Source organism: Camelus ferus, chromosome 28 (assembly GCF_009834535.1).
Source record: "Camelus ferus isolate YT-003-E chromosome 28, BCGSAC_Cfer_1.0, whole genome shotgun sequence".
NCBI classification, from domain to species: domain Eukaryota; kingdom Metazoa; phylum Chordata; class Mammalia; order Artiodactyla; family Camelidae; genus Camelus; species Camelus ferus.
In genome coordinates, this window is record NC_045723.1 from 7,560,111 (window position 1) to 7,586,376 (window position 26,266).

The window sequence follows — 26,266 nt, forward strand, 5'->3', positions numbered from 1 at the left end:
TCTGCCCAAGGGGCTGCCCCAGAGTGCAGCTCCCCCACCGAGCTAATCACCACACCCCCTCAGCCCACAGTGCAGGAAATCGTTCTCTCCTTTTCACACAGACTGGCTCTACACAAGGTACAAATGGGACCTGATGTCCCCTGTGCCTCACGTGTTACCCTGGCTCCCCACAAAAGACAGCCACAAGAGGGGTGCATTCATTCTCTGCACACAGAGTCATTCCCTCCCCCGGAGGCCAATCATCCGATCCCAGGAGGCAAGGGGGCAAGCCTTGGGCCGAAGCGAGAGGCCGGAGCTCAGGGAACCAGCCCCATCCACCCGGGCACACCCCCCCCAACACCGCGCACAGCTCAGAACCCACCTTAAAGAAAACCAGTCTTCAGACTGCCCTCTGTTCCTTTCTCACTGCAAGTCCTGGCACCCAAAACCAAGTACCCAAATCACATTTTATAGATTTTTTAATTTATTCTAAGAGCTCGTTCACGCCTCCAAACCAGCAGAGAATCTAAACATTTACCAGGAAATTTGGCAACTGCAACTTATCCTGGAGACTCTGGAGTTAACACTTCATTAAATGAGAAAAATCTCTCTGTGAGTCAAGGCTGTCACAGTACTCAGAAGGACACGGGCAGAGGAAAGAGATGTTTTTTCTGAGGACAAGGTGGTGGGTAAATCCTTAGCTAGAAGGATACTGGCAAGCTCCCCAAAGCCAGCCCAGGAAGGGCATTCAGCCGTCTGTGAGCTGATGGAACACGTCTGTGGCCCTAATTCTCCCACACCGGTTTGGGGAGCCCAGACAGACCTCGATAACCACGCCCTGCCTTACTCTAATTAAACAAGAATGATTTGTGGGTTCTTGCTACAAATGATTTGCAAATGATCTTCTGGAATAAAATCAAGCCCCTTAACTTTTTTTTTTTCAAAAAAAAAGATGTACCAAGACTCCAAAAATAAAAGATGGGCTTAAATCCACTGTTAAGAGTCTCCCGTGCACTTTTTTTCCAACTCGTCTTTCTCCCTCGGGCCATTTCCAGCTTAGGGTTATTGTTACAGACAGCATTCCTTTAAACTTAGACTTCATCTGCTTCCTCCTCTAACACATAATTTTGAAGCACTGGGCTACGAGAAGCATTTTTTACGATGAGCAGAAAGACAGGGATGCAATAGATAAAAAATGCTGACGTGCAGACACAGCTGAGGGTGCGGAGGAAGAATGCTGGGTTAACACCGACTTGCCCATATCGGGGGGGGGGGGCCAGGTGGGAGTCAGGGCTCGGCAGTCACAGTGAGGTGCCAAGGAACGTGGAAGGCTTTCAGAAGAGCACACTTCGTTTCCATGCTTTTATTTATACCACTAGGTATCCGTGAAATTTATGGGAAGCTGTGGTTAATGTGGACAACAAATCTCTGGGGAGTGTGCTGGGGGTCAGGGGTGGCTGGGGAAAGAGGTGGGTGGGAGAGCATGGCTACAAAGGGGTCAAACACAAGGAGTTTTTAGGAACTGTAATGGTGGAATTACACAAGTCTCTATGTGTTAAAATGCATAATACTTTTTTTTTAATTTGAAAAGAAAATACAGAACAACACAGTCTTCAGGCAGATGGAGAAAAGTGTTGGCTGGAGATTACTCAGCAAAGCTCTGCTCGGGTCGGCGGGCTCCGAAACGCAGAAACCGAGTGACCAACACTCAGCGCGCCCAGGGAGGGGTGAACCCAGACACCAGGGAAGCAAGAGATGCTCTGGGAGGAAGCTGGCCACTTGCACAGATGGAGAAAGTAAGCAAAGAAGGACTGTGAAGGGCAGAAGGAAACTGGCGGGGGGAGAGGGCGCAGGAGGCGGCTGCCAGGCAGCACGGCCAGCGGGACGCTCGGTCCAGGCCCAGGCCTGCTGTGAGCGGCCTTGGAGAAGAGCCAGATGTCCCACTTCTCCCTAAGCATCCCCTTCATCCAGGCTTCCACGGGCCTTGGGCCAAGAAGGCCTGAATAAGACCTTTAATTCCTTCAGGGCTGCTCCCATCTCTGATGTCAAAGGGCCTTCTCCCAAACCAGTCAGAGGCCAGGCCCTGATATGGAAAGCAGTTGGAACATCCAAACCTACCTCCCTTCACACCCCGCAGGATCTCCGAATTGCAGGCAGCTAACCGTGCCCTTCTTGGTGCTTTCCGCAGAGGGCATCACTCGGCCTGCAGACAGTGACCGCCGCGGAAGGAGGGCGGAAATGCCCAAGCAGGGCAGGTGGGCGTCTGCCCAGCTGCTTCCTGGGAAACCCTGAGAAGCTGCAGGCTCAGTCTTATGAGGGGCCAGGAGTGTCTCTGGACCACAAAAGGGGCACAGACCGTGGTCCTGAGGGTCAGTGGTTGGTCCAAGAGCTGGGGTAGTCAGAGCTGCTCTGGGAGGAGAACTGGCTCCCGGGATGCCCGCCGGCCTTTCGGAAGGACCGCGAGGCTGGGAGAAGGGGCAGAGGCTGCGGAAACACCAGGAAGTTTTTGGTCTTGGGCACCAGTCTCTCTCTCATTCCAGGAATCCCGTCTTCCTGAAGCGAGGGCCTGCTGTTGTTTACTTATACAAGGCTGAACCCCACCTTCCAGGGCGCTGCAAAGGCCTCCTCCACCACGAAGCCCGAGTGCGCGTCCACATCCTCACAGCCAAGCCAGAGACAGGGACTCGCCCGAGGGAAGATAATGTGTACCCGAGACGGAGGCACAGTCAGATCTGAAGGCGCGGCCCTTCAATAACGGAGATCGGGGTGGGGAACAGCCCTCCGAGGACAGACAGAAAGGCGTGGCAGGGGTTCCGGTGCCAGGAGGCTCTGCGGCAGGTGAGCTGCGGATATTTGGTTTTGGACCCTCTCCAAGGAACCAGGCCTCACTGCAGGCCTGACTGAGAGAAGTTACCGTGCTGCTCTGCTCAATTACCCACTTACAGAGAGGCCTAGTGACATTTTACTATATCAGAGTGAAAGATACGGGGAGAGCAGAAAACTCCAGAATTTTTTTTTCCCCCAAAAGGAGACAGGAAACTTTATCATCTCCTCAAACTATTCTAGCCTAACCTACAGTGATTGTGGCAATTCAGACATGATCATTTTTCTCAGGACTTGCAACGTGGGCTTCCTCTCCGTCCCCCAACCTCTCCCAGCAGCGGGCTTGGGCAGACATTATTTTTAAACAGGTTCGTATCTTCCCGCAACAAAACATCGAAAAGTGCCGCAACAGACCCCTGAGCTCTGGGCGGGCCTGCGCTTCCCACGGTGTCTGCAGGTGGACACCAAAGCCAGAAGGACAGAGGTCCCCATCAGAGGGGAATGGACTGCCCCTGTTCTCAAGCACCCTTGCCAGAAGAGACAAGGCAGCAGAACGCAGTCCGTTCACTGGTCAGCTCCTGGGGCCTGGGGGCCTGGGGACAGGGTGACAGCGCCTCTGGGCCGATGTCATATTTGTCTGTCTGTCTAATATCCCTTCTTTAAAAAAAAAGTATGTCTGTATATTATGTATATAAACATACAGTCACATATATATGTGTATGTGCAATATATATTCTTTTATGTATACATGCATATACACATATGCACGTGGCTTTATTCATGTATGATATAATATGTGTGTCTGCGCACCAGGGTTTTTCAACCTCTGCACTATGAATCTTAGGGGCAAGATAATATTTTGTTGTGAGGGACTATCCCGTGCTTTTTAAGATGCTTAGCAGCACCCCTGGCTTCTAACCACTAGATGCTAATAGTGTCCCTCCCCTCCCCAGTCGTAACAACCAAAAATGTCTCCCCACATTGCCAAATGTCCGCAGGGGGTAAAATTGCCCCCAGTGGAGAAGTAGTCATGTGTACAGACACACACACACACACACACACACACACACAATAATGACGCACATTTTGACAGAGTGAAGTGGTGGGCAGGGTGAGAACAGAGGAACACAACTTCCACGTACAGAGCCCTTGCCATGTGCTCGTGGAAACTTTACAGGGGTTGAGACTACAAACATACACAGTACTCTGGAGCTTCTTTACATCTGTAAAACGGTTACTGTGCTCATAAAGACTGCCCGCAGACTTCATTTGGCTTCGACATACAGAGTCCCATTTAGTGCGGAAACTTGCCGGGCCCCGGGGCTCCCCGGTGCTAGTGGAGAACGTGCCCGGGAGCTCGGCCCAGGGGACAGGAGCACAGGGGGATCCTGTGTGCTCCCTCCGCGCTCCCTGGCCCTGAACACGCTTGCTTGAGGAAAAAGAAGCCGCCTGGGGCAGCAGGCCCTTGGGTGTCACGCAAAAGGAAGGGGCCATTTTGCCAAAGGTGCAATTCTGTTTTCACTCGATGCAACCGCGGATTTGACCAAACTTCTCTCTTCCCAGTTCAGAAGAGCGAGGGTCTTGGTGAACAAAGCTTGGGTACACTGACGTGAGACCACGTGTACACACCTACCCATCTTGCTAATTAAAGTAAATTAGCAGAGGGTGCAGAGGTAACATGGAAGAGGGGAGACGAATGTCTGCTTTACAGAGGTCTGTTTACCCCCGTGTTTAAAAATAAGAACCCTGAACTCCCTTTCTACCTCATTCCGACTTCTTTAACATTTGTTTCTAATTTACCCAAGATCATAATCTTCACTGAGGACCACATGTGAGCCAAACTTGAACTTGAAAACCAAGCTGGGCCTTTTGTTCTGCCTGCGTTAATGAGCACACAAAGGGGCATCTGATTTCTCCCTCCCCTGACAGTCTGAACACCAGCTCCCATTTATGTAACTAACATCGTTAGAGTGGGCTGCAGGAGGCCTGTGGGCAACGCCCAGGGACGGGTATCAAGAAATGAAGGTCCCAATCCTAGCTGATTATTCACTATGCACCACTGAGACGAGTTATTACAAGCACTTAGCCTCATCTTTAAATATATTGACAGATGCCCACTAGTTGGATGCACGGAGTACGTTGAGTAGTAGTATGATGGTCTACAGAATTCCAGTTACTCAAAAATGAAGACCAAGCCCTGGTTCCCAAAGTGGGTTTGGCAGAGCACTTGTCCCATGAGCTGCTGCTTAGAAATGAGCCGGTCTACGGCACCTCCACTCACCCAGCAAATATTCACGGAGGGACTTCCGAACGCCAGGTGCTGGGAAGCCCACAGGGAACAGATCAGACCTGCCGGACCCACACCCTGCCTTCTTTAGTGAGTTTAGGATCCAGAGAAGACAAACATGTATCAGATCACGGTTAAGCCACATATTTACCAGCAGAGAAACGTCCTCATGTACAGCGAGCTGAGCTTCTGCCGCAGGGACCGCATCTAAGGCTGGTAGCCAGGGAGTATGAGGTGAGACTTACGCGCTGGGTGGGGGACACAGGGTGGAGGCTAGTATTCCAAACACAAGGAAAGCCTTGGTCAAACAAGCCTGAGGCATCCTGCACAACGCACTCCCCGCTAAGAGACTCCTGGTGCCCGCTGGCATGTTAGAGGCGCCGGAAGTCCTGCAGGAATGAAGCAACAGGACTGCCACTAACATCCCAAGGATGTCACCCTGAGAAACGCTAATGGAGGCGCTGCTGTTCCCAGAGTCTATAAGAAACTTCAGCACAAAACAAAAGCTCTTGTTCGTATAATTGGGAAACTATCACGTGCCCTCTCAGAACAGCCAAAAGACGTCGGAGTTGCTAATGTAATTCTAAAGTATTTTCCTTGGCAAAGGCCTGTAAAAACATATGGCTTCCACAACTGCTAACACACTCACGGCATCACAGACGAGGGGAAGTCCATCGCTACACACCAGTAGGCACTCTTGTCTCCAGCACAGACATCTGCTTTGTTTTTAAAAGAATGTAAGCCTCTATACTGGGATGAATTGAGAAAACCTTCATAAAAAGTAAAATAAAAATGATCAACCACTGATGATCAACTTACAAGAGATTATACCCCAAAAGTGCTCAGAAGTGAACGATGATTTCCCTTGTTAGCCTAAAAAGGTCCAGAAGGAAGATAGACTTTTTGCTCTTGGTTATACAGGATACATTAAAAAGAGGGAAATGCAAATAAACAAATACTCATCCAGTCCAGATTTTGTGAACAAGGCACTGTGCTGGGGCGACGGCGATCAAAAGGGAAATACGACAGTCACTAAGAACGTGCATTCTAGAAAGCTAGCAATCCCAAACTGAGCTGTGTACCCAGGGAAGGGCACAAGGGAGAGCCTAAATTTCAAACGGGCAAGAGAGGCCTGAACACCCAGTTCCTGCAAAGCTGATAATGGTTTCCCTTAACCAAGCCCTTACTATGCCCCAGGCGGTGTCCCACGTGCTCCTGTACAACTTTATTTCATCTTTGCAACTATGAGGGAGCTCCTAGGAATATATCCAAATATGGCCTCAGCCTCAGCATTCAACGGAAATCTGTTGTTCAGTTTTGACTTCAATCTTCAGAAGGTCTGAACTTCTGCATGACGGGTGACCACGTGGTCACAGAGGTGACCAACAGACGTAATTAGTGTCACAACGTTGGAAAATAAGGAAATGAAGCAGGTCTGGATTCGCTGTCATTATCTGAACATGCCCTTTCAAACACAGGGAATCATTCCACATGTAATTTGAGCAGAAATCTCCTTATGAACTTTATCCGTTGAAATGCTAACAGTTGGCAGAAGTATATGTAGATATTTTATTGAAAAAATAAAATATGAGCGTGAAAAGTGTTCATTTCATAGAAAACAATTCTAAAGTTCAACTACAATTACTAAATAAATAGGAGGCTTAATTAACATCATTAATATTAAGAGTACATTATAAATAGAGAACATTACATACTTATAAAACAAAACAGCGATTAAATGTTTTAAAATTACAATAGGCATATCACAGTCTACCTATAAATTACATGGATTGCTTGGTATGCTCGTAACATTAAACAGAATAACCTTTAGGAACTATGTATACACACCCTCAGATGCGACTCTAAATAACATGTTTCACTGGAAGGAATCAGAGCTCCTGGAAATGGCTGGCTCCAGGTGTGGGGCAGGAAATGCTCCTGGATGACCTTGGAATATCCTGCCACTCCGGTAATCAGGGCAGCATCAAAGACCACTAGGATCGTGCACACAAAAAGCCAACTGAAGGGGCTCCCACTGGCTAAAGATGAGGCAACATGAGTTTCAATAGGGATAACTGCAAATCGATTGAACTACATCAATAGGTTTAAGTCTGTGAGTTTGTAACGGTATTTGAAAAAGTAACTTCATTGGTCACCTTTGCAGGGCAACAGGAAACCAATCAAAAACTGGGGAGGGAATCAAACATTTAAACCGCCTTTTGCATACGATCGAGAGCAGGGGTCGGCAAGCTTTTTCTGTAATAGGGCCAGATCTTTTCAGCTCTGAGCCACTTAGGGCCTCACTGACAACGGCTCGCCTCAGCCCCTGCAATGCAAAAGCGATCCCAGGCAGTACGCAATGAGTGGGCATGGCTGTGTTCTAATACAACAGTCATGACAAGAAAACACAAACGCTGGTTTGGATTTAGTCTGTGGGCCTTACTCTGCTGACCGCTGATCTAAGGTAACTAATAGCTGATGAGAGGCAGTTTCTCTTTTTAAAAAGAATCACGGCTGATAAATGGAGAAGCGATGATACAACAGACTCTTGCCTTTTCTGGATGTGGGTCAGCATCACCAGGGATTGTTAATATCACACAGAGAAACACCAGACCTTAAGTGTCTCACGATGTAAGGACAACATCTACGACAGAGTCTTGCAAAAATAAATTTAAAAAGGAGCAAGAGAGAGATGAACCTTGAAGCTTGATCAAGAATCTAAATCCAGCTAACAATTTTCGAGAACTGCGGGGGGACAGAAAAAACATGTTTAAAGACATCAAGGGGTTGCATTAAATAAAAATCCAGACCATGAGAAACCCCACAGGAGTCATCAGATAAAAACCTAAAAATCTTAATTAGGAAGTTCCTGACATTCTACAAAGAATGCAGAGCAGAATGTCAATTTTGTTACCTCAATATTTCACAAGATTTCAAAATCATGTATCATAATTTCTTGATAAATCATTGATGTATGATTGACCCAGACATAACAAAGACTATAAAAATTATGAAGAAACCATTTTTTAAAAGGACCAAACATATCTTGTTCCTTCATCGTATTCAGTATTCAGAAGTATGCTATAAAGAAGCACAGAAACAATCTAGCAAATTATAGAGCTAAGAAATTATTGTTTCCGTGTTACAATGTCAAACTTTAAAAATCTGACCACCAATCTGGCCACAACCACAGTGTTTCTGGCAAGAAACATCAATGGATGTTAAACCAGTAGGTGAAAGTTTGATAAGAAACAGAATCTGTACATAGTCTCAAAGTATCTCCCCATGAGATACTTATTAATTACAAAGAGGAAAAAATAGTAACTTTCTTGGAGGAAGTGGGGAGACTAAATTTTAACAAGTGATCAAAATTAACATCACCTGAAAGTGGAAAAAGAGACAGCCCCTCGTAAGAGAAGCGTTGAGAAGGACACCACATCAGTTACAGTGTTCTTGCCCAAAATATATAACCCGAATCTACTCGAAGAAACATCAGGAAAAAAATTTTCCAAGACCTTCTGCAAAATAAATGGCTTGTATTCTTCAAAAGTCAACACAAGAGACACAGATCAAAAACCCATTCTAGACGCAAGGAGACTAAAGAGATGTGGCCACTAAGTACAAGACGCAGTCCTGGACCCATCCTGGACACCCCCAACGCCACCAAAATTTTTAAATGTTTTCTTTTGCTACAAAGGACATTAGGAAGACAAGCAGTAAAAATCCGAGTAAGGTCTACAGCTGAGACAGTAGGACTGTCTCTCTGCTAATTTCCTGACTTTCATCATTATATCGTGGTGAATGTCCTTGGTTTCAGGATGTATGCATGAAGCTCTCTAGGAGTGAAGGGGCACTGTGTCTGCAACTGACTCTCAAATGATTCAGAAAAAAAGTCACAGAAAGACAGAAAGATTTATAAAATGTAATAAATGTTAACAGTTGGAGGAAAAGTACACGGATATTCTCCGTACTCATTTGCTCCTTTTTTTTTCTGTGTCTGAAATTATCCCAAAATAAAAAAATTATCCCAAAATACAACTAACTTATTCACATATATATATATGTGAATATATATGTGGATAAGTTGTATGTATGTCATTCTGTTTGATTAAGCTATTTGATTCAGAACTCACACAAACTGGTCATTCTTTTAAAGTGATACGTAAGTCTTCACAATGGGAACTGATAACCATGTACATTTAAAAAACCTGCGCTAAGTACGGAAGCTGATGTACTAATTGTGTTTAAGATTTTCTGATTCTCCCCTGACCGTATCATTTAATCATTTCCTGTAAAATATTTTTAAATATTACAAGAAAATATCCACTTACTAAAATATTAGTTAAAAATTTTGGCCACTAAACATCTTAATCAAGTTATATTGTAAATTATTTTGATGACATTTCCCGTTTCTTTTTACATTCCAGAGACTCACTCTACGATGGCGATATTTAGTTTTAGTCTTGGACAAATCCTGGTTTTAAAACACAGTCCATTCAGCCAAAATGTTAATTCAGTGACCCTCAAACACAACCACTACCCTCAGTTTGCCTAAGAGGACCGTGGGGCACAGGCGCACCGAGCCAGACCATGGCCAGGCTGGGGTCCAAGGCCTGGCCGACTGTGGTCAAACCCCAGTCCCAGACCCCGTCGCCACTTATCCTGCTGGTCAGTGGAGGATGCTCCTCTATCCCTCAAGCCTCAGGCTCCTTTCCACGCATTCCTCGCTCCTTCCTTTTGGTACAAGGTCAAAGGACCAGCTTACTAAGGGGCTCTCCCCAACTCCAGACTCTCTCACCATCCCACCCCCTTCCTGTGTTAACTCTCCCTAGGAGGGCCTGGGAACACTCCTGGGAAGATCTCTTTCCCACTCTAAGCTTCACACCAGTGTCTCTCTCCCTGACAAGCATTTTATCCATAGAAAGTCTTATGCTGTAAAGTAGAAGTATAAAGCATTTTCACCTGACACATCTCTAAGACTCCTGCTACACCTCTCCTCTATGCACCCCGCCTGGAAACGCTTAAATAGATAATGTGATTCACAAGCAATGACTGTATCCAATTTACATACAAAGTAACATTCACACATGTGTAAGAAAGTGGGGCTGGTCAGGGGTGGGAAGGAGGCAAAAAATCAAGTCAACAGATGCACCCCACAACACGACATATTGTGGTCCCTAAGGAACCAAGTTTACCACCTCGAAATGTCAGAAGAAAGCCCAAGGGAAACTGAAGGGGGAGAAAAAACAGATGACATGAAGCTGCAGAGCACAGAAAAGCAAAGAAAGATTAAGACCGCAATGAACACCTTCGCTGACACTATAAAGACACCAGTCATGAAGGCTCTGACTCCACCCCAGGCAGACGCAGTGATTAAAAGCGCCTCTTGGTAAAGGGCTGGGAATGCCACTGGAAAGAGTGAGTGCAGAGATTCTGCTCATGACTCATTTTTCACTTGTACCCCCATTTCTTTGTATTTTGTTCCACATTAATTTGGCTGTCCGCTTTCAGTAGAAGGGAAATCGCAGCATCGTGGCTGAACGATGGCTTTACCCTCTTCTGGAGAGGCGACTCTGCGCCCTGTGCTCACTCTCAGTCTCAGTCTCAGCTCCCTCGCGGGTGAAACAGAGGTCGTACCAACAGACGTGGTGACAGTTGTAAATGGTGTGGTGTAGCGCCCCGGAAGACAGCAGGTGCCTACAGGGCTGTTTTTTCCAATTCTGATGTTTAAATACGCACGCTGTCAACATTCAACCGATGTCTATGAATCATTTATCTTGGGTCAGGGGTTCTAGTTTGATACAGAAATATTTTGAGGTGCGTTTTTTCCATAGCATTTCCTTCTGCCGGGGCTGCCATGGGCCTCTGAGCATCTCCACCGGCTGTCTGATTCAGGCAAGCCCACAGTCTCCCTGGGCTTGTGTTCCTTCCCCACGGGGTGGGCTGGAGGGTCCCTCCTACCTCAGAGGCCTACGGGGTGCCCACGCAGGGCTCTTGCATAAGAACCATAAGAAGGGAGGAACACCCGACCCACCCCTACGACGTATGTGTTCTAAACCCAGCTGATTTTAGTGACTCTGGTGTATCCATTCTGGAATTTATGGAGAAGAGCTCAGCCCCAAACATCAGAAAGCACTACTGCCAACAGAGCTGGACTTGGAAATCGATCAGCATTCCATACCACTCATTCCTGCTTCTTTTGTTTTTCTTCTTATCATCAGATCCATCTGCTTCTCTTTTTATTTTTTCTGATATTCACTAATCTCAAACTCCCCTTTATTTTATTTACTTGTTTTTATTGAAGTCTAGTTGATTTACAATGTTGTGTTTGTTTCTGGTGTACAGCACAGCGATTCAGTTATACAAATGCATGTATACTCTTTTTCATAATACATAATTACAAGATATTGAATGGAAAAAAAAGTTTCTTCTGTATAGCACAGGGAACTATGCTCAATATCTTGTAATAAACTTTAATGAAAAAGAATATGAAAACGAATATATGTCTGTCTATGCATGACTGGGACATTGTGTTGTGCACCAGAAATGGACACACTGTAACTGACTGTACTTCAAAAAAAAAAAAAAAAGATACTGAATGTAGATCCACCCATTTCTTAATCACAGTTACTAGTTCATATTTATGGCGCTGTTTTTCCACACACTTTTTATAGACATTCTTACAAATAATGGCCCCATTCACTTTATGATATATATGACGTTTATCCCACCAAGATTAGTGCCTTGTAATATGCAGATCTCCAGGAGGGCTTACCAAGGACCCCAGTGCCCCCTCAACGTCTATCAACCAAACTCAGAAGCCCCTCTTACTACTCTTACCACCATGTGACTCTTCTTCAGAAAGAGATCACCTGGAAGATAATTCGGTAAGTGAATGTAAAAAGTACCAAATTACCTGAGTCCTCATTTCAAACAACCTCACACACTTACACACACACACAGGAAAGGTGAGAGGGGGACTCATACATTCTCTGTGTGAATGTTTAGTATTTACGTAGCCATCAATTTACTGAGAGTTATAGGCGATTGGAACTGCATTTGTAACTTATAAAGAATTTTTAAAAAGCAATTAATTTATTAAATATGTCATAAAATGTGCAAGAAGGAAATAGTATTTGCATGCTCGGTTCAGCAGAGCTTGGTTTGTTAACCAAACTATGTTGTAATCCAGTTGCAGGGGCAGTGGGCGAGGCTGTGTCTCCCACCTCCTTCCACGCCAGACACACTTGTGTATTCTTCCAACCCACCCATTTCAACAAGGAAAAACAGTCCCCAAGTGCAGAAAAGTTCGTGTCTGTGTTAGTAGATAGCCACTCTTTCCTCTGAAGCAGGGTAACTCGTGGTGGTGAAGTTCCTGGGGCCGCCCACTAAGGGTTATTCAAAGCCTCTGGAGCACAGACAGCCCCGGAGGAACAACTTCAACCACAGCCATCCAACTGTTTACTGGGGAAGCTACCTTCCCAGGTCCGATTTGTCAAGTAGGAACAAATGTGCCCGCCCTTCACCCCAACTGGTAACTCACGTCAGGATTTCTGAACCGGGAAACAAAGGTCACTGCCCTCCTCCCAAGAGGAGGAGGAGGGGCCAGTGTATCAGGCATGCGTGGAAAGCCACAAGGGTGGAAGGCCTAGACTTCGGACCCAACCAAGTTCAAATCTGGGTGCTGTCAATTACCAGCTGCGTGACCCTGAACAAGATACTTGACCTCTGCAAGTCTGTCTGCCCGGCAGCAAGATGGGAATTATAAGCGTGTACTTCCAAGCAGATGAGAAGCTGTGATAAATATTCAGGTTTTAGTAACCAGGGCCAAGTGCTTTCCAGGGGGATGGGGCTATCGACACCCTTCAAGAACGGCAGCTGAGAGCACCCACTTCACCACACATTTGCCAGCCCTGAACAGTCGTAGACAAAATCTTTGTTATTCTGGTGACCAAAAAAAAAAAAAAAAGAGGTTCTTGTTTTTATTTGCATTTCTGACTACTTGGGAGGCTGAACATAATTTCACATATTTAGTATGCATTTGTAGTTTCTTCTTTCGTGAATTTTTTGTTTATATTTTGTATTTATTTTCTGCAAGTGGGGTGAACACTTGTTCCTCCTCTTGAATGAAATCGATTTCTAAATTGCTATCACACAGTTTGAAAGTATGTGTGTGACTTCACTTCCTGTCCCGAGGACCCCAGGTACCTGGAGCTACCGTCCCTTATGACTTTCACCAAAACTCTTGAAAAGGGCCATGTTCAGGAAGACTTTTTTATGATTTTATTTTCAAACTCTTAAGTGTATTTCTAAACTAAATGTTCATTTTCCCATGAAAATTGGAAGGTCATGCACGTAATGAAAAGGAAAGATTTAGGATTCTGAATCTAAATCTTCAGAACCTTAAAGATATCTATTAATTGAGGGATAATTCAGAGCATCTCAGAAGGAAGCTGTCCAGTGCCCCAGAGCTGTTCCCGGGGCAGCGCACACAGTATAGAGGGAAAGGTCAGCCCCCTCACTCCCCTCATGTTCTCTCACTCCCAAATGCCAAGGTTTTGGAAACTGCAATCATTTCAATCCAGTCTGGGGGAAGATAATAAAACATGGGCTGTATAAAAACCTCCTCTAAAAATACCCTATTAGATTAGCCAGTGTGGGGCCATTTTTGACAAACTTTTAAGCGGTCAGTCAGTCCCTTCCTATCCCCAATCACTTATCGCACCCCAACATCTGCCCCTGGATGCTAATGCGTTGTGTTTCGATCCCCACCTCTGTTCCCCTTCAAAGTCAGCCAGCTCCAGACAATAAAAAGAGGAAAAATTTCCCAAGTGTGTCATATCTTTCAATCAACGCACAAACATTTCATTCTTTAACATGGAGCCAAAGGTTCCCAACAAGTTGGGCTTTATAACTGGGTACAGAGGAAGGGCCTGCCAACAAAACTCCAGCCAACTTGCCCTTGGTTTTACTGAGAATCTCAAAGCCATCCAGCTGCCCAGTGCACTCCTCCTCAATTTCTGCAGCTCTGTGTCTGCATTTTCCTACATCCCCCTCTTCAACTTGGGCTCATCTGCAAAGTCCAGAGAACAACACCGACTGGGGAGCACCCTCCATCTATGGAGGGAGAAGACTGCCGTCTTCCCCAAGTTCTCAGTCTCATCTCTTCCTCTGAGCTTCTCCCCCATTCACCCTCCCCCACCCTCCCGCCCCTACAATCGAGCTCCCACTCCAGCATCCCAAACGGACTTCCAGAGCCTGCAGCTCTTCCCCTCCCTGTCCCTGGCATAGCCCATCTTCTTGAATGGGTTGTCCAGAGTCTGGCTTTTCAACATATCCCAGACTGCAAGTGCAATGCGTAAAGCATGCTGCTCGCAAGTGCGGGAGTCTGGTGTGGGCTCTGGCTGAGGAGTGACGGGTGGGCCACACCGCAGGACCAGTCAGCATGATGGAACCTTGACATCCAGTTGAGAAGCCTGAAGCAGTCTCGGCCTCTGTACCTTTTATCATCACTGCCTGCCTGGAATACTGCTCTCTGTGGGCACGAATTACTTCCTAATTAGTGAATTCCCAAAGCTCGTTTTGACTCCTCAATCCACTTGTCCCCTCCCTCTGTGGCATCTGACACTGAGGACCGCCCCACCCCTTTGCCTTCCCTCCAGCTTCGGCACCATCACAGGACGGCAAGTGCTCCTTTCCAGCCTCCCTCAGGGACCTGCTTCTCTGCTTTGAGAGCCCTCTCCCCTTCTTCTCTCCCTCCCTGGCATCAGCCAGTTGCTGTAGTTTCAACTATTCCCTTAACATCCCCTCAAACCCGATGTGTCTCCAATGAGCCTTATCGGTTCCTCCGAGTGAGAGCCTCTGGCAAAATGCATGGGCTGTTATTGCCAAAGCAGTTCATGAGCATCTGTCCGGCACTAGGAAGGCACAGACGGCAGGCCAGGGCCCCACCTGCGGGAAGTCATCCCCCAGGTCGCCCCGGCTCAGACACCAGGCGTGAGCGGACATCAGCTACTTTCTTCCTCCGGTACCACCGCTCCCCGCACAAAATCAAGCAACCGACCCAGTCTCTCATCCTACCCTTCCTCTCCATTAGGACACTCTTAAGTCCCTTCCACTTCACCCCTGGACTTCCGTGAGTCTCCTAAACAACCTAGGTCCTCCCAGGTCCTCTGCCCACAGTCACTGTTCCCTTTCTCAGCACATGCACGACTCACACCTCTTCCCAGCAGAACTTTGGGTGGTTCTCTGCCGCCCCTTGAAGGAGATCAGATTCCTTCACCCGCATTCAACGTCTGGCCCCTTATCCTTCCAGGCAAATGGAAGAACTTACATTACCCAAAACAGCCCTGAACTTTCCCCTCCTCCACGTCTTTGCTCTCCCTGCGCTGGCTTCTACGTCAAGATGCGGGCGACGAACTTCCAGTTTTCACTCTAAATACCTTTGTATTGTTCAAATATTTTATAATCAATAAGAATTACTTTGAATGAAAGAATGATGAGTTTCAGGGACTAGTTTAAAACAATTTCCTTTACTTGCCTTCCTTGATCATGCCAGCCCAAGACAGTTTTTCTGTTCTTTTTATTCTGAAAATGCTCTGAACTTTACTGACTCTTTACATGGACCTTCTATTACAGTGGTCTGTACTAACATTACTTCTTCCTAACTCAATTTTTAAGTCCTTCAGGGCAAAGCTGGGTCTAATTCATCCTAACCCTCACAGCCCCTTAGTCATTCCCCAGGATAGGTCCTCAATAAATAGCAGATGAAGTCGAGGGGCTACGACTTTATCTGGAAGATGCCAATCTGAATTTCCCCCAGTTTAGCAAGAAAAAGTTGACTCTAACGTGGAATGTAAGTAGGATCTTTGCATTATGGATTTTCCAGTGAGTTAACTGTTTAAGTTCTTATTTATGCCAGAAGTCTTTGAGGAACTTTGCACAACACTGTAGAGGCTGGAACACGCTACATTAAAGGTTAGGGGTGTGTGTGTGTGTGTGTGTGTGTGTGTGTGTGTGTGTGTGTGTGTGTGTGTGTGTGTGTGTGTGTGTGTGTGTGTGTGTGTGTGTGTGTGTGTGTGTGTGTGTGTGTGTGTGTGTGTGTGTAAATGCACTAGCCTGCTTTCTGATCAAGAATCCCTAGAGGTGAGATCAATGAAGACTGGGACCAACCTACAACTTCCCAAAATTAGAACAGAGCACGCAGGTATTCCCTGCCAGATCCACCCACCCACAGAAAAAGGACTCACAGGGTTTGAGTCCCTCCGCAGAGCTTTTCACCCATTGTCACCTCAGCAGTCTAAGTACCAAAACTTCAGCCAGGCAGGCAGGGCCCTCGCAAACGCTTGTTCCATGCGAAAAGCCCTCATTAAACCCTGAGTTATATTTAGAAAAAAATGGAACAGAAGTTATATTTAGATGAAATGGCTTTAAAAAATTTTACCAAAAGCAGCATGTTTCTACTGATCTGCCAGAAGCAAAGGTTTTACTTGGCTCTAATACACCACCCCTAAAAACGGGGAACCCCTCGACACGTGTACAAAGGTTTCTGCCGGGGGCCTTCATGCCCGGCAAGATGCTCACGGGAAGCAGTGGGACACGAAGGACGGAAAAACCGGCCCACGTCTGGAGAACAGAATAATTTCAGACAGAAATCTGAGTTAAGATGGGCTGAGAAACATGTGATTAGCTTGGTGTTTGAGCTGCACAGCAGCAGCTCTCAAATCTACTCGCTGGACCCCAGAACCACAGATTCCCTCAGCAGCGCCGCCTGGAAGCATCTTCCTCCAGACCGTCCTCAGCACTCACGCTGCGGCCACAGCGAACACCTCTCTGTCACCCCTGCAGCTCGCTCGCTGAGCCACGGGCAACATTTTCTTTCTGGCTCTGATTAGTCCAACTATTTTTCAACATCCACTTTCTTCTGTGTTAACTGACATTTTCCTAACAAAATTCTAGTCAACAGCACCGAGGTGGTTCGGTCACGGGCGCAGCCTGGTCATGAATGACGGCAGAATTTCGGGTGACCCTCGGGAGGAGTGAAAGATGGCTTGTGGTGGTCAGTCCTCTCCTCACTGGCCACAGGGTCCCCAGGGCTCCAGCTGACAATGAATCATGGCTCGGAGGCTTGGCACACACCCCAGGTTAAGGGGACCTCTTCTCTAAAGAGCTTCAGGAAGAGGCCACTTCCCAGCCTCCCAGCCAAAGCAGAGTGGAGGACAAAGGTATTCCAGTGGGGGGAGGAGACGGCCGGACTGCAGGACTGGCCGCCCCCAGTTGTCCCAGAGGAATTTTGCCAGTGGGTGAGGATGCTGCAACCCTGCCGCGTGCTATTCCTAGGGTCAATTAACACCCTGAAAACACTCCAGCCAAACCTCACTTTTGCCTCTGGCTTGGTATTTCCAGGAAGTGTTCTAGCAGAAGAGAACTGAGGTCACCCAATTTTATACCACTTACAGGCCTTAGAACAGCAAGACCTATGGTTGTGAAATTTAGAGGTCAAACGAAAAAAAAAAAATACCTCGGCTGCCAAAGAGAGGCCAGAGCATATATTCCAGGCACCACCCCTTCTCAGCCTTCCGTCACCTTCCTCCCATTCCTCCCCCCACAACCATATCTATCTACATTCATTTTTAGCAGGCCAGGACCCCCACAGAGGGCCAGGTCATCTGCACCTATAGTTTGCCTACAGTGAGAATCACATTAATTACATCAATATAATCATCCAGAGGAAAAGCACCATCTCAGTCCTCCAGTCCAGACAATCAAGTGCTTAAGTGTTTCCTCACTCGCTTTCCTAACAGTCACTGACGCCCAAGGAAAGGGTCAGATTAGCAGGTTCCACTGAGCCGAGCTAACCGCAGGAAACTTCACTGAACTTTGCAACCAGGCAGGTCAAAACACAATGACAGGCACATAAGGGGCAGGAACAATGTGGGTCTTGAACTGACTTCGGCAAGGGCAGTTCACCAAGGGGATAAGATGGAAGTGTAAGAGTGGGACGGGACATACTAAGTCCTGTTCGAAGGATCGACAGCGAGAGGGTGAGTGTCCTTGGAGGCTCAAAAAGGAGGATGGTGACAAGGGCCCAGGGAAGGGAGCAGCTGCAGGGATGAGCAGGGATAGTCAGAAGCATGCAGAGGGGAAAGGTCAGCTTGCTCCAGGAGGGCTACAAACACCCCACGCAGGCCTGGATTTAGTAATCAGGAATCCCCAGTACCAGCAAGAAATCAACGTTCGGAAGCCCTTAGGCTAAAGAACACGTGATTGGAGAAAAGGTGGTGAAAGATGGCAGGAGGAGGGAGGGGACTGACACAAACAAAATCTGTGCCACGTGTGCTCCTGGGAAGGGGGAAGAAGAGCAGCATGTGAAGACAGGCAGTTGTTATCAACGAGGAAGAATCAAAGTGCCCTCATGTGAAACGGGCAGGGGAAAGGCACAGCCAGCTTGGGTGAAATAACTGGTCATATTTGGAACATTTCTGGTGACTTTATCTGCAGCAGGACATGGATCAGTGCTGACTCACAGAAATGCCAAACCCCTCTTCCCAGGCATCTAAAGGTAAAATGGAAAAAGGGGACTCTGATGGTGTAACAGTCTCACACACAGTTGTAGGAACCCTACTAAAACTTTCAGAACTAAGCTGCATTTGCAGACATGGAAGAGAATCTGTGAAAATCTGAACAAAGTGGCTGCAACTCGTTTGCTCAACTTCTACTCACACCTTTTTTCTTTCAATATGAATGAGAAAAAGCAACAGCCAGGTGCCCAACTCCAGCTCCTGTTCAGGACTTATATTTGGGACTTCCTGAGATGCTCCAAAGCAGGGCCAAAGGTGCAGCGTCGGCCCTGATTGAATGGTGAAGGCTGTGTGGTCCTACTCCCCTCTCGGTTGGTCACACCTTCACTCCCACACCCCAGCTGGCCAGGGGAGCGCCCCCACTGAACCCGCAGCAGCGGCCTCGGCTCTCCACCGACCGCTGTACCGCGACAGCGGGGATCCTGCACTCAGCACCGGTTTCCCGGGCAGCACTTTAATTATGATCATTATTTAAGGACAGCTTGAGCATAAATTGAGTTTGTTGGGCCGGCTCCTAAGGCACCAAACACCTCCTACCTCGAAGCAAGCAGGAACTGGCAGACACTGGGAAGCTGGGCAGGAAGCAGAGAACTACTCCGATGCGCGGGGCGCCCAAGCAGCAGTGCGCAAGAGCCTGGCGCATAGTAGGTAGGCGTTCATCCAAGATCTGCCATCCGATCTAGCACCTGGACAGGGGGTCCTGGGGTGGGGTGGCAGCTCAGGGGACAAAAAAGCCTGGCCAGCCCGGGGTTGCGCCCTTCGCGACGCGGGGGAACGGGAGTTTAGAGCCGGGAAGGGGGGCGATGGAATCCGCCCTCATTTGCACGTCGTCTGGGGCCCGGTCAATTTGCTTAATCACGGCTCTAAATGCCAGCGCGCAGCACACAATGCGCGCCCATTAACAGGTTTAAAGTGTCGCAGCGCTTGCTTTAAATGAGAAAAGCCTGCAACAAAGGGGGAAAAAGCCAAGTTCCTCAACTTGAAGAATGCCTCGATTCGCCCTCGAAATCATTCGGCGCGTTTAAAATCCCGAGCTCTACAGAAAAGTTGAGGCCCCCGCGCGAGGGATGGGGGTGGCGAGGGTGTGTGTGCGAACAACCCACCACGAATACTGGGTTTCTTAGGAACCAACTAGCAGCCGCCCAGCGAAATTGGAGTCGTGGGGCAACGTCGCCAACCCAGCTCCCCCAGCCCCACTGCCCAATTGCCAGGGAAAGTTGACCGATTTCCAGGAAGAAAGCAACACCTCCCCCCCCCCCCAAAAAAAACCCGGCACAAATCCAAGTTTTCCTTTAGTGCGAGCAAAGGATTTTGGAGACCGACGAAGACTCCAGAAGTGGCCCCAAAGCCGCTCCCCAGCAAAAGGGGAGAATGTAAAGGAACTTTCTTTCATCCAAGCACTGCCCAGCGCAGCCTAACGCTCGACCGCCGGAGTAGTTCAACTCCGTAAGCAAGTTTTGCCCAGGATCCGCACGGGACGGCCCCATCCCCCACCTCGCCGCCGAGCCCGGGGGCGCATCTCGCCGGCCCCGGCCGCCCACCCGCCCCGGAGCGGCCGGACGGGCACTCACCGTGCGCGCTCCTCCGGGAGACAGGGGTCCGTTGGGGAGGTACGGGCTGCTCAGGTCCGGGATCATCAGAAACGGGTACCCAGGGTAAGGGGGGCCCTTAAAGAACGCGCCGTCCTGGGGCCTTCTCACTGCGGGCAAGACCAAGGCGGGGGTGAGGCTGAGGCCCCCGGGACGGCGCCGCGGCAGGGGACCCGAACGCGCCCCAGGACGACTGCGGCAGACAGGGGCAGGGAGCAGGGGCATGGCCACGGGGGCGACGGGGACCGCGGGCGGGCCGGGCTGGGGCGCCGAACGCCGCGGGGCCGGGAGTGGGGGCTGCCCGAGCCGGCACGTACCTTCGGCGAAATAGTCCCGCGGCTTCTGGAAAGCGTCCCGGGCGGGCTGCGGGCGCCTCTCCGCCTGCGGAGGAGACACAAAGGCGAGGAGGGCGGTGAGCGAGCGCGGGGCCGGGGCCCCCGGGGATCGGCCGCGGGAGCCTCCTCACCTCCGAGTCCGAGCTGCTGCTCTGGTTCTCCGACTCGTTGACCAGGGACGACTTCACCTCGTCCAGGTCCCGCTGCGCCGAGGCGCTGTCGCTGCTCGGCTCCTGCTCCTCGCCCCCCTCATCCTGGAAGGGGATCAGCTCGTCGTTGGCCCCGAGGTCGTCCCCTCCGCCGGCCGCCCCGGCGCCCGAGCCGCCGCCGCCGCCGCCGCCGCCTCCCCCGCTGCCGCCGCCGCCGCCACCGCCGAGCTGGGGCATGGTGGGGCCGCGGGCCGGGGCCGCTGCTCTCGAGCCCCTCGCCGCCCGCGCCCGGCCCGGCCCGGCCCGGCGCGCGCCCCTCCCTCCTTCCCTCCCGCTCGCCGGCCCGCTCCGCTCGCCGCCGCGGCGGCCGCAGCAACCAAGTTTGACAGGGCGTGGCCCGGCGGGAAGCGGGGCTGGCGCGGCCGGGCCGGGGCGGGGGCGGCTCGGCTCGGGCCCCTCCGACTGCGCGGAGCCCAGGGCTCCCCAACTCGCCGCCACCGCCTGCTCGGCCGGGGCGTCCCAGAGCCTGGCCCGCCGGGGAGGGGCGAGCGGGGAAGGAAGGAGGGACCGGCGCGCGGGGCAGGGGGGCTGGAGGGAGGAGCCCCGGCTGCAAGCTGACACCCGCGCGCCTCGCGGAACCCGGAGCGCTCCGGCGCGCACACACTCTCGCATTCACACTCGCACGCCGCTCGCTCACACCTTCCGAGGCTGCGCCTCCCCGCAGCGCGCACCGCCCTCGCCCCTGGACTCGCCGCGACCCCCTCCCCGCGCCCCGCCCCACACCCCGGCGGCCCTGCCCCCACTCTCCGCCCGCCCGCTCGAGTCCCGCCCCCACCCCAGGCATCCCCTAACTTTCTTCGCCAGAACCCCCAGAACTCCGCACCGCGGCCGCACCCCCTCCCACCGTATCCGCGCGCTGGCGGGCGGCACTGCCCCCTGCGGGAACGTTTCGGACCCACAGACCCCCCGGGCCACTTGGTGCCTGGAGTTCTCCGAGCGGAGGATCCCGCCCGGCCTGGTCGCCCTCGCCGGGTGCGTAAGGCAGAGAATTAGGGAAATGTATGGCACCCCGGAATATGCCAAGCGGCCTTCCACCCCTCTTTCCCGTGGGGTTCCAACGCGCACCCCGCTCTAGTCCAGGTTTTCGACTTTACTCAGGTGTCGAGAGTCACCCCGGCCAAAATCCCAAAGAGCACCTTCACCCCACAGTTCCGGATGCATAGATTTTTAAGCGAGTAACTCACGGTCTTGGGTTCAAAAGAATTCGGATTTGGTTCGTTGCAAAGGAAAATTGTCAGCCCAGTGACCTCAGAAGCTTTCACAAAGCTGCCTCGGTAGCCGATGGGCGTATGAAAAATGCCCAACCTGCCTCACGCTTAAAGAAATGCCTCCTGTGATCACATTAAGGTATCATCTCTTCAACCAGTTCGGGAAAGTTTGAAAAAATGCATCTTGTGTCATCCACGGCGGAGAACCGTAGGTGAGTGCGTCCGTTTTAAAAGCAGTCTGGAAGGCAGAACTAGGAAACTATTTTGAACGCAGCTGGCAGACGTTTTCTACAGCGATGTGTCCACATGTGGTCAAAGTCACAGATATGAGAAAGCTGAACGCAGATGGGAGGTTGGTAAAAGGTATTCCGGGTCTTTCTTAAAGTGACAGATTGTGCAGCAACCAGCTCAGCAGAATGAGGCCCCTGCACACACAGATCCTAGAATAATTCTGGAGGAACACACCTTTCAGCGAAAGTGCATATGGTGCTGGCTCTTCATTTTTGTTCTCTAAAAGTCACATACCTGCATTTGTTTCTTCTTAGGAAGGAAGTCTGAGAAGACGCACACCAAATTATTATGAATAAATGTTTCTGGGCAAAGGGACAGGTAAGAGGAGAGGGGCAGTTTTCTTTTCTACTTTCTACAATTTTTTTTAAATTTTTTGGAGGGGGAGGGAGGTAATTAGGTTTATCTGTTTATTTTTGGAGGAGGCACTGGGGATTGAACCCAAGACCCCATGCATGCTAAACATGCACTCTACTCTATACTGAGCTAAACCCTCCCCCTACTTTCTACATATTTTATTGTTTACAACAAGCAGATATGCTTTATCTATATTTTCACACAATTAGTATAGGAATATAGTCTCATAAAACTTCTTCAAATAATATAGATGTATCTTGAGTGGCATCTTGAGTGAAAAGTAGAAGCTCCTCTCTCCCCACCTCCCTCCCACACCTCCCTCCAGGTACTTACTGTTACTCGTTTGGCATATATTCTCCCAGACATTTTTTAGGCAGTTACATACGCATGTAAACACAGATACAAATGTTCAGATTTACTTTCACGTAAACAGAATTATACTGTTCATATGATTGCAGGATATTTCATTTTTATAAGTATTTAAAAGTCAAAAGGTTTTTCACGTGGTCCATAAACATATGAAAAACCTATCATATTAGTTTCCCATGGTTGCTGTAACAAAGCACTGCAGACTTGGTGGCTTAAAACACCAACAGTGCATTCTCTCGCTGTTCTGGAGGCCGGAAGTCCGAAATGAGTTTCACTAAATCAAAATCAAGGTGTTGGCAGGGCCCTGTTCCCTCCGAGGCTCCAGGGAGAATAAACTCCTCGTCTCTTCCAGCTTCTGGAAGCTGCCAGCGCTCTTGTGATTGCATCACTCCAATTTCTGCCTCCGTCATCACGTTGTCTTCTTGCTTGTCTTTGTCAAATCTCTCTCTGCCTTCTGCTTACAGGGAAGGACACTATGATGTCACTTAGGGCCCACCCAGATCATCTTGGACAATCTCCCCATCAGGATCTTTAATCACACTTGCAAAGACCCCTTTTCCTTATAAGGGAGCATTCACAGTTTCCAGGGGTTAGTTTATGGACGTGTCTTTGGGAGTGAGCCATTATCAACCTACCACACCTATCAACCTCGAAGAAATGCAAACGGAAACAGCACAGAGATACCTTTTCCCACCTATCAGATTGGCAAAGGCAGAAAAGAGCGACACCCAGCATTGGCCCCTGTGCTGAGAACACACAGCTGCTGGGCACGCCCTTGTGTAACATTTCTGAAGTTTGGCAATACCTATGAAAAAATCTTTAAAAGTATAAACTCTTTGACCCATCTCTGTTCTTCTAGGATTTTATCCTAAGGAAATAACCAGGTACACAAGGCAACCCATAGAAGTGTCTTTATCCCAGTGAAAAGCTGGGAACAACCCCAGGGTCCTCAAATAGGGAAATGTTAAATGAAATCATATTCTTTAACAGGGTTTTTATTTATTTTATTTAACAAGGCATGGAGGCCAGGAGGCCTCCCTGGGATCTGTAGTTGAACCAGATGGGGCAGAGGAAGATCAGAATGAGGGTCAGCTCATAGAAAACAAACTAATGGTGACCAAAGTGGAAAGGGGTAGGGGGAGGGATAAATTAGGAGTCTGGGATTAACGGATACAGACTACTATATAGAAAATAAACAAACAAGGACCTGCGGTACAGCACAAGGAACTATATTCAATATCTGGTAATAACCTATAATGGAAAAGAATCTGAAAAGGAATACACACACACACATGCATATATATAACTGAATCACTTTGCTGTACACCTGAAACTAACACAACATTGTAAATCAACTATACTTCAATTAAAAAAAAAAAAAGAATGTGGGTCAGCGGCCACTGTTCTGGGCACTACCACAGTAGTCATGGCTATTTTTGTTTTACCCGACAGGTTGCAAATTCCCTGGGGCACAAATCATATCCTGTGCATACTTAGCTTTCCATCAATAGACGCTGATGTTGGTTGAGTTAATGAGCAAATGTATACATGAACTTCTGTTTTGGAGAAACTTTTGAAGTGTTACAGAGCAGTGGAAATAATCATAATGGCCACTATTAGGTCGTTAATGTATTCATTCAACAAGTCATTGTTCACTTACTACGTTTCAGGTATTGTGCTAGGAGGCACTGGAAACACAGCAACAGACGAAACAAAGCAAAACAAAGCAAAACGCTGCTGCCATGTCCTCATGGAACTTACCTTGTAAGTGGGGGAGAATTTATTGGGCACCTACTATGTTTCCTCTCAACTCCTGCCCCTTCGTCTGTATCACTAATTTAGCATTTACCAATAGGTACTGAATTGTGAGTCATAGTTTCCTGTATGTATGCACTGTCCCTGGGGCCAACTCTTACACTGAGTTAACGTTGCACAATCAATTGGCTAGAAAGTAAGTGGAGAGAGAAGACTAGGAAAGGAGCTAATGTAGTTTTTTGGGGGTTTTTTTGTTTGTTTGTTTTTTTGATTAGATCTGAACTAGGGTGGGCCAATGGGATGCACTGAGGGGAAGGATCTCTGACTCTAAGAAAATGTATTACGGTCAAGAGAACTTGCATTCTGAGGAAAGGCGATGAGTTTTGCCTGGTTTAGAACCTCGTATAAATGGAATCATACAGTACTTTGTATCTGGCTTCTTTTGCATAAAATTATTCTTGTGAGATTTATCCATGTCGCCATTGCATGGAGCAGCAGTTTTGTTTTGTTTTTTCTTTTCTTTTTTGAGTTGCTGTATAAGTTATATCATATGAGCACGCCCTAATTTATGGATCTATTGTTTTGTTGATGGACATTTGAGTAGTTTCACCAACACAAGTGATGCTGCTAGGAACGTTGTTCTCTACATTGTTGGACAGTCACTTCCACTGAGTCCTGGGAGTGTAATTGCTGGGTCACGGGATGTGCATTTGTTCAGCTTTATTAGATAGCACCAGTGAGTTTTCCAAAGTGGGCATACCAATTCGCACTCCCGCTGATAGTGCACGATAGTTCCATTGCCCCACATCCTTGTCCACACTTGGTGTTGCCAGTATATCTTTTAATAGCTTTAGCCATTCTGATGGGTGTATATTAGTACTTCATTATGGTTTTGATTTAGATTTCCCCAGTGACTGATTTTGTTGACTGCCTTTTCATATGTTTCTTGGCTATTTGGATATTTTCTTTTACGAAATACCCATTCGAGCCTGTTACCTATTTTTCTCTTGGGTTGTCTGTGTTTCTCCCATGGAGAAAATGCAGGTGTGAGTTCTTTATACATCCTGGGTATGAGTATCTTGACAGACATGTCTAATGCAAGTGTTTTCTTCTGGTCTGTGGCTTACCATTTTACTGTTCTACTGCTGTCATGTGAGGAATAGAAATCTTAAGTGTAATCTAGTCCACTTTATTGTTAGTGCTTTGCTCACACCAGAATCATGAAAGTATTCTCATGTATTATGTCTTAGGGACTATTGTTTTTCTTTAAGTTTAGAGCTGCAATCCATCTGAAATACATCTTTGTGTGTGGCTTGAATTAGAGGTCAAGGTCCTCCCTTCTGTAGGTACGGTTGCCAGTGCCATCCTTTCCCCCTTCATAGCAACTTACACTCCCACTAGCATACAGTAGTTCCAGTGCTCTACATTCTCGTCCACACTTGGTATTGACAGTATGTATTTTAGTGGCTTTACCATAAATCACAAGT

The 26,266-nt window shown here is 48.5% G+C and overlaps 1 protein-coding gene across 1 annotated transcript in view; it reads right to left on the reverse strand.

Moving 5' to 3' along the window:
* The window catches only part of TCF7L1 (transcription factor 7 like 1), a 144,289-nt gene extending 122,971 nt beyond the window's left edge, over positions 1 to 21,318 (reverse strand). Inside the window, exons 1-3 of the mRNA XM_032469821.1 lie at positions 20,725 to 21,318; positions 20,576 to 20,639; positions 20,241 to 20,368 (exon numbers count right to left, since the gene is read on the reverse strand). Coding sequence (XP_032325712.1) covers positions 20,241 to 20,368; positions 20,576 to 20,639; positions 20,725 to 20,979 — 447 coding nt within the window. The 5' untranslated portion in view covers positions 20,980 to 21,318. The remainder of the gene's footprint in view (positions 1 to 20,240; positions 20,369 to 20,575; positions 20,640 to 20,724) is intronic.
* Between the last annotated feature and the right edge of the window lie 4,948 nt (positions 21,319 to 26,266).